This window comes from Nanorana parkeri, unplaced genomic scaffold, assembly GCF_000935625.1.
Source record: "Nanorana parkeri isolate BGI_ZX_2015 unplaced genomic scaffold, ASM93562v1 scaffold742, whole genome shotgun sequence".
Taxonomy (NCBI): domain Eukaryota; kingdom Metazoa; phylum Chordata; class Amphibia; order Anura; family Dicroglossidae; genus Nanorana; species Nanorana parkeri.
In genome coordinates, this window is record NW_017307010.1 from 551,023 (window position 1) to 563,256 (window position 12,234).

The following is a 12,234-nucleotide window of genomic DNA, read 5'->3' on the forward strand; positions in this document are numbered from 1 at the left end:
TTATGAGTTTTATGTGTGAAGAATTTTTGCTTTCGGCAATATACATTTGTGTTTTGCTTGTTCATTCCATTTTTTAATACAGGCTGATATCTGTATTTCTTTCAGTCACAGATGCAGATTTCTAAGATGAGGCTGGTTTTTCTGGTTTTTCCTTCTCACACAACTACAGAAACATGTTCTTTAGGTGCACAGATTAATCAATAAATGACATCCAGTAACACAACTGTCTGTTTTGTCTTTTGGCTGTAGGTACTTTAATCTTATTGAAATACCCTTACCCAAGTGAGGTAGAAGAGCCATCAATATATGAATCTGTCCGGGTTCATACTGCCATGCAATCTGGTCGCTCTGAATCTGACCTGGTGCCTTTGGCCCCCTCAGTGAGTAACATAAATCAGTTGAATGCTCTTTTTTGTTCTGTGTACACTGCACCCCAAAATGTTCACTACTTTGCTAGACTTCTTTTAAGGTATCACATTGTGTCCAAATGTTTTCTATTTTATATGCAAACTACTTTAAAAAAAAAAAAAAAAAAAATTATCCAACTTAAAAAATGAGGTTTGTTTTTGGAGGGCAGGGGTTAATGGATAAGGTCTTCTTTAATGAGACTATTAGGATGCACTGTCTCTTTGCCCTGAAGATTAAATTATGAATATCTCCTTTAAATGACTAAAGATATTACACCACAGAGTACACAGAGACCAATAAGGAGGCTTGAAATAAGGGAGGCATGGGGCGAAGCTTGACTTGCCTGTATCGCTGATTCTGGCTCCTAATATCTCTTTACCGTGCCAATTCCTTGAAAGGTAACCTCAGAGTACACATATTTTATACTCAGGTCTGTTACACTTTATTTTTACCTTGTTTTAATGTTGTTTTTTTGTGTGTTCTCAGTTGGGCACAAAGGAAGGATATCTTACAAAACAAGGAGGACGTGTAAAGGTAAGACATATAATTAAAGTGAACTTTTCCATTCCCCAAGCAAGAAAACATAGGGATAGCATCATAATTAATGACATCAGCTGCCTTAACCTCTTGCCGTCCGCCCGTAGTAAAAAAACGGACGGACGGCATTGCTACATCTGCGGGTTTTTCTGCTCGCGCGCGCCCCCTAGCGGGCACGCACGGGCAGAAAAGACCCGACGATTAAACACACCCATTACCGGGTGTTTCACATATAGGCGATCAGCGGGTCCATAGCCCGCCGATCGCCTATATGTGCTCGTTCGCGGCACCCCCCCCCCGTGCTTCCCGGGATCCGCTGCCCCATCTTGGATCCCGGGACCGGCTCGGAGGGCGTCAGGAGGAGGAGGACGGGAGATCAGCTCCTTGCTGATCTCCGTCCGGGCTGTGAATGCAGAAGTGATGTGTATTACATCACTTCCGCATTCACCTGTCAGTCATCTGGCTGCTATAGCCAGAGAGAAGAAGCTGATAAAGCAGATCTCTGCTTCATCAGCTTCTTTTGGGGTCCACAGGTGATATTAGGGGTCCTAGAGACCCCTAATATCTCCATAAAGAGGACCTGTCAGTGTGCCTTTGCTATTATATAGGGGGTTGTTATCCCCCTATATAATAGCAATAACAATAAGTGCAAAAAAATAAATATAAATAAAAAAAAATAAAAGTAACACATAAAAAAGTAAAATAAAATAAAAGTCACATATAAAAAAAGGGGAAAAAAACCCCCCAAAATGTTTAACTCCCCCACCCCCACGTTTACGCGCCTATAAACGTAAATACGCGTCCGGTGCCCCAGCGCGCAAAAATTACAATTGCGCTACACATGTTACATATCGCCGCGAACGTCGCAGTGAGAGCAATCATTTTAGGGCCATCAATCACTGATAACACTAAACTGATGAGCGGTAACAGCTTTTAAAGCGTCGCCTATGGCCAATTTTGGGTATTATCGTTTTTTGAGGTTTCGCGCGCGCACGCAATTTTAAGGCTTGACATGTTTAGTGTCTTTTTACCCGACGTGACCCCATCTTTTATATTTTACCAAAAAATTGGGTAATAATAAATGTTTTATCATTTAATATAGGGGAAACTGTTTTTTTTTTTAAATTTCGGTAATTTTTCCTTAATATAGTAAAAAAATAAAACCCCCAGTGGTGAATAAATACCACCAAAAGAAAGCTCTATCTGTCCCCAAAAAAGGGTATAAAATTCATTTCAGTACAGCGCTGCATGACGGAATAAATGTCAGTCAAAGTACCGCAGCGCTGAATACTGAAAAATGGCCTGGATGGGAAGGCGGTTTAACACCGCGCATGTCAACTGGTTAAACACATTCCTCCTTTCACCCTTATTGTTAAATAAATCTGGCATCATGACAACAGTCAATATCTACATCCTCATCTCCATCTATAACCATTTCAACTGGTCACTGATGTAAAGACGACTGTCCCATAATGGGCAGAGATGTGTTTGATGTTTGGGCTGGCTGGCTTTACCTTCTGCAGGCTGTGTGAAAGGCAGGATGGTGGTGCCCAATGGGGGAGGGGGGGGGGGGGAAAGTGGGGACCACAAAAAAGAGTTACTGTTCATTGATTACACTCTGGTGAGTTTGTAAGATGAATAATTCTTATTTAGTAGCAGTTTTTTAATCATTGGCAAATGAAAGAAGTCATAAGTAGTCTTTCTAACATACAAGTTCTTAATATTAATTTTCTCTGAAATTCACCTTTTAAAGGTTCCACCTAAAATTGATATTTTTGCATTTGGTAGATAGAATGAGGTTGAGTCTCCTATTAGCTTAATGTTTCTCATAGGGACTTTGCTGCTAAGATGTCTGCTCCTGAGTTCCTAGGTTTGCCCACTTGTGCTTACCATTATTAAGGTATCTGAGCAGGATGACTGTCAGGAGGAAGAATTAGACTCAAAAGAGGGGGCAAGAGATTACGGAATGACCACCAAAGTCCAAAGAGATTAAATAATGCAGTAAATGACCTACCGATAGCCAGAATATTTGTATTTGGTGGACTTATCCATCAAGATGACCAGATATATTTGAACATTTTTATCTGGTAACTTTTTCTATGACAGAGAAAAAGTTTTATATACTTAGAACAAGCATTGTAGAGATATAATAGACTTAAGAAGGCAAATGACTGGCAATTTTCATCCAAATGAATACGTATACCGTATGAAAGCATGTGTAGTCTATGAATTGATTTGCTGACAATGCATGTTTTCTGACAGACGAAATAGGAACCAAAAGCATCAGTGTATGTCTATTTGCCCCACAGACATAGACAATCAGATCGCCCTGTAATTTACTTCTTTCCCAATAAACACCTTAACGTTTTAACCATTTTAATTTTACAAGCTTGCTTAGGTTGTTTACTGATTTGCCCTAATTATTTCTGTATTGATATTTGACTCTTTTTATGACCACCCAAACATTTGAATCTGGTGCCCATCTTTCCATTCCACCGCCGATTCTCACTGCTGTGTTATTCTCTGTAATATAGAGTCACTATTCATTCACATGCATTTTACACAACATACAGTATAATCCTGGGAGTTACAATTTTTTCCAGTTAAATCTGATTAGAAGAATTTGTGAATTTTGGGTAAAAGCTGTGAGAATCTTCCATGACAACATGTATAAAAGATCACTAAGCTCTGAATCAATGCAATGCATCATTTTTTTTTAAGCAAACTGCCAATTTGTTTTTTGTGGGCTTTTTTTTTGTACAGCTTACGGCACAAAAAACACATATATGACCCTTTTTCTTTAAGGTAGCATGCTACAAGGCTTGGCATGTGCATTGTGGTGTGCTTCAGCACATTAAAAGGGGGCCTTAAAGGCTAAACGGGCCACTGTGTGTATCAGTCTATTTGTAGACGTTTTCTAGTATATGCCATTTGGACTGTGCTGTCCTCTTGATCTTTCATTTCAGTTCAGTCCTTAAATATCCATAATAGATCTGCTTTCAGGTCAAGCATGTGGCAGTATAATAGTAGTGATGAAAAAGTGCTGGCCAGCATCATTAGAACAGGATGAAATGTGATCTTTCAGCCTGGGATATTTTTGCACCAGTTCAGTAGCCATGCGCCAGTGTTGTATTGCTTCTGCTGAAACACTCCGTTCTCGAGTGACAAATCTGGAGCCTGGACAATCACTTCTAACCTAATAATTACCACAATGAGATAATTATCATCTTATGTCTTTCAGACATGGAAAACCAGATGGTTTATACTGAGCCGTAATGAGCTGAAATATTATAAGGACCAGATGGTAAGTTCTGTTATCTGTGGCAAATTACACACCATAAACACTTTTACTAAAGTTACACTGGAAGTACTGAATTTGGTAACTGACACAGGTCTGGGTGCTTTACTTAAGAGGATTGAAAAGTCATGCTGTTATGTGTTATACAGGTGAAACTCGAATAATTAGAATATCGTGCAAAAGTAATTGCAGTAAGTGCTGCAAAAGGGGCCCAAACCAAGTACTGAGTACATATGCATGCTTGTACTTTTCAGAGGTCCGATATTGTTCTATGTACAATCCTTGTTTTATTGATTGCATGTAATAATCTACTTTTTTGAGGTTGTGGATTTGGGGTTCTTGGGGTTTTCATGAGCTGTAAGCCATAATCATCACAATTATGACAAATCACGGCTTGAATTATCTTGCTTTGCATGTAATGAGTCTCTCTCATATATTAGTTTCACCTTTTAAGTTGCATTAGTGAAATAAATGAACTTTGCACGATATTCTAATTATTCGAGTTTCACCTGTAGATACTGTATTTAGGCTCCATGGATAGTAAAGGTACAACCACACAGAATCCTAATTTTCTTCTAATTTTTGGGGGTTTTCCCTTCAGTCATCTTCCTTACATTTTTATCAAAAGCTGTTTTGGTTCCTCTAAAAATGTTTGCTTATTTCTATGAAACGTCATCTTCCTTGTATTCATTTTTGTGACTATACAGTGACATGTTGACCTCATTTGTACATTGATGATTTGATTGTACTTTGTTTCTTATCAGTACAAGAGTTTCTTAGAAAAACTGTCCATACACCGATTGAATTTCACCATTAACTCCATAAATTAGCCAACATTTGATCCCTGGTTGGCCCTGCCGCCACCACTCGGCTCCACAAACTTCGATCTGAAAATCAAAGTTTCCGAGGGCTATTCGGCTGTATCCTAATGGATACGCGTGGCAGATACACCCCAAAGAAGCTCCTGTACTTCTTTGGGCGTAGGGCGTATTGCAGCGCGTTCCTACGCACTGTAAAACGCCCACGTGGGAACCATGCCCATAGGCAATCATTGGTTTCTCATGTTGAGCGTTTTACAGCGTGCAGGAACACGCTGTAAAACGCTCAGGTGTGAACCAGGCCTGAGTGATTTCTCCCATTCAGCCTATAGGGGTGAACTAGTAAAATCTTACGGTGTGTTGCTAGCTTTAGTTTTTGATAGGGTAGGAAAAAAAAGAATTCTGTCAGGTTTTTATCTCGGTATGTGTATCTTTGTCTTTGAGCTGCAATCACTTCTTCTCTGTGTAAATTGTTATCAGGGCAAGAAAGGGGAAGGAGCATTTTCCCAAGTTTTATACACTGAGTGGCTAGATTATTATGACCACCTGACGTTTGTAGGCAAACTAGCTATAATTTCATGCTGAAGTTGCTAGAGGGCCAGACCATTATAAATAGGGAAGCAGATTTTTTACCACGACAGTAGTAGTGATTTTTTTTTTTTTTTTTAGCCCCATTGCAATGGTTACAAGTCATCCAACCACAAATTATATTTCATTGCTCTGGCTACAGTAACCTGAGAAAAGTTAAATATGATTGTTTCTGTGGGTAAACATGATACACCTCCAGGCAGGTAAAAAGAGATTGTTATCTAAAGAAGACATAAACATGTCAGACTTGGTGATCTGTTAACAAGGAATTCAGAGATGTAAATAATTTGATTCAGCAATACACAATTTTATGGACATTGTACAGGAAAGCTGTACAATGTATACCCATTCCCCATGGAGTAAAAGGATTATTTGTCATAGAATGATGGTCACCGAAGAGAAATGCTAAACATAGTGAATGAAGCTATGATTCTTTAGTTCATAGCTCAATTGTTCCAGTTGTTTCTATGACCTGTATTATACAGTATCTGAACTAGAATAATAATGTCACTGGTAGTGCATGAATAAAAATATGTATGGCCGGTGCCACCTTTGGGGAATTTTTGGTATCTGCTAAACTTCTAGGTGATGCTGTTTAGAGTTAATCTGCATTGTTTTTCAAGATAATAACACATATATTATAATTAACTAGCATGGTGTGCTTCTCTTTTTTTACAGGCTCAGGAGCCAATAAAGACCCTAGATCTTACAGAGTGCAGTGCAGTACAATTTGACTACTCACAGGAAAGAGTCAACTGTTTCTGGTATGTGGTGTCTCAAACATATAACATTATGTCCATTGTTTCTGTGTGGACAGGAAGATCCATTATAGGTAAACAAGGAGAAATCCAATTGTAGTCATTTTATTTTCAAATGGACCATGTGGGCTTACAGCATTATAAAAATAAAGTGTTAAAACCATAAAGGCTATGGCAGTCATACACAAGTGGGAGTGTTCAAAAACATGACCACTGCTCTTCAGTATGTAATAACTAAATTAGTCCAGCTTATTGGTCATCTTAGGTCTAAGCTACTTTGTCATGTTAGAACAGGGGTCACTAGACTGCAGCCCTATGCTAGACTTTAACCAGCCCTTGGGGCATGATTCCCTCCCACTAACACTAACAATGGTTCTGAAATTCCAACGTAGAGCCGCACATCTGACTGTTCATAAAAGAAATAAATTCATGGAAAGTTCATACCATCCAAGTACACAGCAAAATCATCCCACACCGATCCCATAGCCTCGCACGCGTTCCACCAGATAGGCTTAATCAAAGACTCATGTCGTCATGTCTCTATGATTAAGCCTAGCTGGTGGAATGCGTGAGAGGGTATGCGATCAGTGTGGAATGATTTTGCTGTGTACTCGGATGGTATAAACTTTCAATCAATTTGATTCTTTTATGAACTGTCAGAATTCTGAGAAAAGTTAAAAATTGTGGAATGATTTTGCTGTGTACTCGGATGGTATAAACTTTCAATCAATTTGATTCTTTTATGAACTGTCAGATGTGCGGCTCTACGTTTGAATTTTAGGATTTCGTTAAGCAAGCACGTATGTTTGGAGCCTGCACCTGATTGATGTGACTGGTTGAGTCAGTGTTGTCCAACTTTGGGGATTGAGCGCTGTATATTTTGAAATTCAATGACTATTTTACTATTCCTCCCACTGACACCAGTGTTGGGGTGCAATTCTTCCCATTGACAACAAAGATAGGGTACTATTCGACCCACTGACACTAACAATGGGGTACTATTCCTTCCATTAACATTAATAATAGGGCACTATTCCTCTCACTGACACCAACAATGTTTCACTATTCCTTCCACTATACTAATATACTAATTCCACTATCCACAAGCACTAGACCATGATTTACTCCCACTGCTCAGCACCTCTGGGGCATTGTTTATTCCCACTGATGCCAGGGAAGTTTCTACTTCTACACAGTGCGGTCCCACCAAGGTCTGAAGAACAGTAAACTGACCCTTTATTTAGTAAGTTTGAGGACCCCTGTGTTAGAGTAATGGTGGGAAAGGCATAAACCTAGCATGATGCCATAACAGAGGCCAGGTTTTTGGGGTTCCTAAGATGCTCTGGAAATAAACTCAATAGGTGTGCAGACACCTGGAGGTACCTTCTGTGCACTCCACTTGCCTCCTTTACAATGCTGAAAGAGCCAACAATAACACTATAAGCTTGGATAAGTACATCATGTTTTATTCTATTATTATCATATACAGAACCACAAACTATATACAGTATCTTACCATATCTTTTTTTAAAAGGAAGACTTTAACATAATGAAGAACGCAAGGGCTTTTAAATGTTAAGACAAAATTATGCTGTGAATGTTATAAGCTCGACCCTAATGTTGATATTGTTTCTTCACAGTTTGGTGTTCCCATTGAGAACCTTTTACCTTTGTGCAAAGACCGGAGCAGAAGCAGATGAATGGATTAAGATTTTAAGATGGAAAATGGTATGATTATCATACTCCCCTACACATGGTCCTTGCATGTTGCAGGAATCAAAAAAGTGAAGTACAACATACTTGAGTAGTGTCGGTGATACATTTTTTATTTTCATTAACTGTACTACTTAGGCTTTAGAAGAAGGAGGTAGGTCCTGAAAGCTTGTCCAGAAAATGGAACTGTTTGTACAAATAAAAAAAATATGGAAAGCATTGAGAACACACTATGTTGTTGCAATAGTGCACTAATACGGTCACGATCATCTTAAGCAAAGCAAAGTACCAGTCTGACAGACAAGATCATAATCTGGTCATGGCAGGTGGGGTTTAGGCAGAGTCATAACAGGTCAGGGCAGGTTGTAGACAAACAAACAGAATCTAGGAGAAAGGCTGGGGTCGTGACTGGAATAGAACTGGAACAGCTACAAGAGTCATAGGTCAGAGTATTGAATCACTGCAAAGAAAGGAGAAACATTTTTTGCTCAGACACGTGTTCAGTACATAGTTGTACAGCTTTGTAGTTGCCGCCCAGTCAGCACACATCTGAATGCGCTTGTGCTGCTATTTTTTCACCCGCAGATAGAATGGTGGTGCACATACCCTGTTTCCCCGAAAATAAGACCTACCCCGAAAATAAGACCTAGTGTGTTTTTTGGAGCCCCAAAAAATATAAGACAGTGTCTTATTTTCGGGGAAACACGGTAGGACATCACCCCAGCCAATAAGTTGGACATCTTTACCAGCAGTAGCCATTTGGTGAGATGATCAGCGGTGTCCCATCAGGTTCCTCCAAGCAAACAGCAGAGAAATCACACAGTGCAGAGTTTACAGATTCCAATATCTCACTGAAGATAAAATGGCAGATCATGGCCACCAGTGATACAAAACGGAAAAGACGGTGGTGCACAGGCATCAATCAGTGGCTGAATAGAGTAGCTCAGTCATTGCAGTCCAGGTTACAACATATGCTAAAGTAACTGTAAAATGTATTAATGTTTGGTTTTCTTTTATTCACAGTCTCAAATAAGAAGGCAGACAACTAGAAGATGAAGGATATCACAGAGATGAAGCATAACCCAGAACGTTGGAGCCCATGCTTAAACCCAGCCAGGCTCTTAAAAGAATATATTTTTTTTTACCCTTAAGAATGTTAAACATGTCAATATAAACTGACACAGATGCTTTAAAAACATAAATTAAGGAATCTTTTCCCCAATTTTAGGGCTCATATATGAGCATTGGATGTTTTGTTTTAGCATTCATTGGATTCAAGCAAGGTTTTACAGCTCATCTAGGGGGAACGTTTTTTCCAGGAGCGCTCCAGAGATGCATTGCAGTGTCATTTGTTGATAATGTAGACAAGGCAATGCATTCTGATGGCAGAAATGCAGAGCTAGATTATGGCAGTGGTATATACTGTATGAGCTGGTAGAAGAAATATCTGGGATGTTACACAGATTTCAAAGAACTGTGTACTTCAGCAGTACCCACCTGCTACATTGTATTATATTTATGTCACTGTGAATAGAGGTTGATGCTTGGAGCTGTTTGATGCTCTCTATAGATTCATGTAACTACTACATTCCATTACTGTTACCGTAGCCAGTGCATTGTTTACAAGTTTATGTACAAAAGAAAAAGCTGACAAACCCCTGGAAGGAAAATAAATTATGTATAAACTTTTCATGCGCATAATCAAAGTATTTTACTTTGGGAACATTTAGAAGGATTACAAAGGAAGCAAAATCACACGATACTTTTAAACATATGGATTGTCTTGTGTTGCTGTAGATATTATGATCTCATAAGGTATTTCTCTCAGTCCATTCGCATACAGATGTTCCTCACTTACCGACTTACCTGTTTTGCGACCACCACTTGCACTTACGACGGACCACCGATCGACCTCCGACCTTGCGCGTCAGCGTCAGTGCGACGTGTCGCCGGCGGAAGTGACATCTTCCGATCTTCACTGCAGGTCCCGGTAAGTATTTCCATTGCCCGATGTACAGTACACTGTTCGGTACTGTACATCGGCAACGCTATACAGTACTGTACTAATGCAGTAGAGTACTGTATAGAGTTCCTCACTTAACGACCAATCCGTTTAGCGACCTGGTCGTAGGAACGGAACTCGGTCGTTAAGTGAGGAATACCTGTATATCCATGCTGCTAAATGGCCCAATTACAAATAAATAGTAGTAATTAGCGAAAGAAAAATCAGTTTTACTGTGTGAATAGGGATGTTTTCTACAACAAATATTTGAAGATTAGACTGAGCTATTCAATAAAGCAGAGGACGGAGCAATAATAGAGTGCAATGTGCTGGAAACTACAACGCCTTCTCATTCAATTCACTGAAGTTATATGAATACCTTACCGAATGAGATTCTCCTGTAGTGTAAAGTGTTCAGCACCAGTCTGGATCACTGAATAAGTCTATGGGAGTTATTCACTTAGGAGCCGAAGGCATATGCCTTGGCTCGACTGAGCCGAAGTCACACCTAAAGCGGGGCGAACGGCCACGATCTCACGGCTAGCTCCGCCCAGTTGCAATGACAGCTCAGCATCCCCAAATGACCTGGGGACGCTGATCTGTCATTAAACAATAACAACTGGGCAAAGCCGGACACGTGTTGTTATTCATTGGCTAGGACCTGCTAGAAGACTCTAGCAGGTGCCGGCCAATAGGAAACAGTTGGGCGGAGCTCTGCCCATTTCCCCCCTTTTTAAAAAATCTTTATTTATTTTTACTATTGACATTTAAAAAATATTTTTTCAACTTTTTTTTTTAAACTCTTTTCATTGATTTGCTATTCTGCTCAGGTACCATGGAGGTATCAAGCAGAATAGCCAAGCCAATACTGCTAGGCGGCTATTCACTCACTGCAAAGTGAACAGGGGCGAACGGCAGCGAGGGAGCTGCCGGAGCATCGGCTCAGCCAATCCAGATGTTGGATCGTCTGAGTCGAAGCCCTTCTGCACTTCAGCTCATCAGAACATACAGAACATATTCGGCTGACCGAAGTGCAGCCGATGTACGGCTGAAATCAGCCGTACTGAGCCATAGTGAATAACCGAACGTTGTACTGCTCCCTTCACCTCAGTTATTCAATCGGCTGCCTTCGGCGGCGTTTGTGAATAACCCCCTATATATTTATTTATGTATTTGTTACACATTCTTGTATAGTGCTGTCAACTTACGCAGAGCTTTACAATTTATTCATTCATATCAGTTCCTTCCCTTAAGAAACTTACAATCTAAGGTCCCTAATCTCACATGCAAATTTAGACAGGAGCCAATTAATCTACAAGCATTTCATTTGAGCATAGGAGGAAACCCATCCAAGCACGAGAAGAACATGCAACGCCTATCCAGGACAAATATTGTACTGCCAAAATCTGGATTTGAACCGGGAACCCCAGCGCTGCAAGACAAACATACTAACCATTGAGTAAGCCACTGTGTAGTGTAAAGTGTTCAGCACCATACTGCCTTTCTAAATACGCCTATATACATATTTCTGTGTGGACCTCACTGGACTCAGGGCTCTGCTATGGACTGGACTCAGGGCTCTGCTATGGACTGGACTCAGGGCTCTGCTATGGACTGGACTCAGGGCTCTGCTATGGACTGGACTCAGGGCTCTGCTATGGACTGGACTCAGGGCTCTGCTATGCACTGGACTCAGGGCTCTGCTATGCACTGGACTCAGGGCTCTGCTATGCACTGGACTCAGGGCTCTGCTATGCACTGGACTCAGGGCTCTGCTATGCACTGGACTCAGGGCTCTGCTATGCACTGGACTCAGGGCTCTGCTATGCACTGGACTCAGGGCTCTGCTATGCACTGGACTCAGGGCTCTGCTATGCACTGGACTCAGGGCTCTGCTATGCACTGGACTCAGGGCTCTGCTATGCACTGGACTCAGGGCTCTGCTATGCACTGGACTCAGGGCTCTGCTATGCACTGGACTCAGGGCTCTGCTATGCACTGGACTCAGGGCTCTGCTATGCACTGGACTCAGGGCTCTGCTATGCACTGGACTCAGGGCTCTGCTATGCACTGGACTCAGGGCTCTGCTATGCACTGGACTCAGGGCTCTGC

At 40.8% G+C, this 12,234-nt stretch overlaps 1 protein-coding gene across 1 annotated transcript in view; it reads left to right on the forward strand.

Annotated features, from left to right (window-relative positions):
* DAPP1 (dual adaptor of phosphotyrosine and 3-phosphoinositides 1) overlaps positions 1-9,200 on the forward strand; it is a 60,091-nt gene extending 50,891 nt beyond the window's left edge. Inside the window, exons 4-9 of the mRNA XM_018564277.1 lie at positions 250-380; positions 895-942; positions 4,187-4,249; positions 6,328-6,413; positions 8,048-8,135; positions 9,144-9,200. Of these exons, the coding sequence (XP_018419779.1) occupies positions 250-380; positions 895-942; positions 4,187-4,249; positions 6,328-6,413; positions 8,048-8,135; positions 9,144-9,176 (449 nt within the window). The 3' untranslated portion in view covers positions 9,177-9,200. The remainder of the gene's footprint in view (positions 1-249; positions 381-894; positions 943-4,186; positions 4,250-6,327; positions 6,414-8,047; positions 8,136-9,143) is intronic.
* The last annotated feature ends 3,034 nt before the right edge of the window (positions 9,201-12,234 follow it).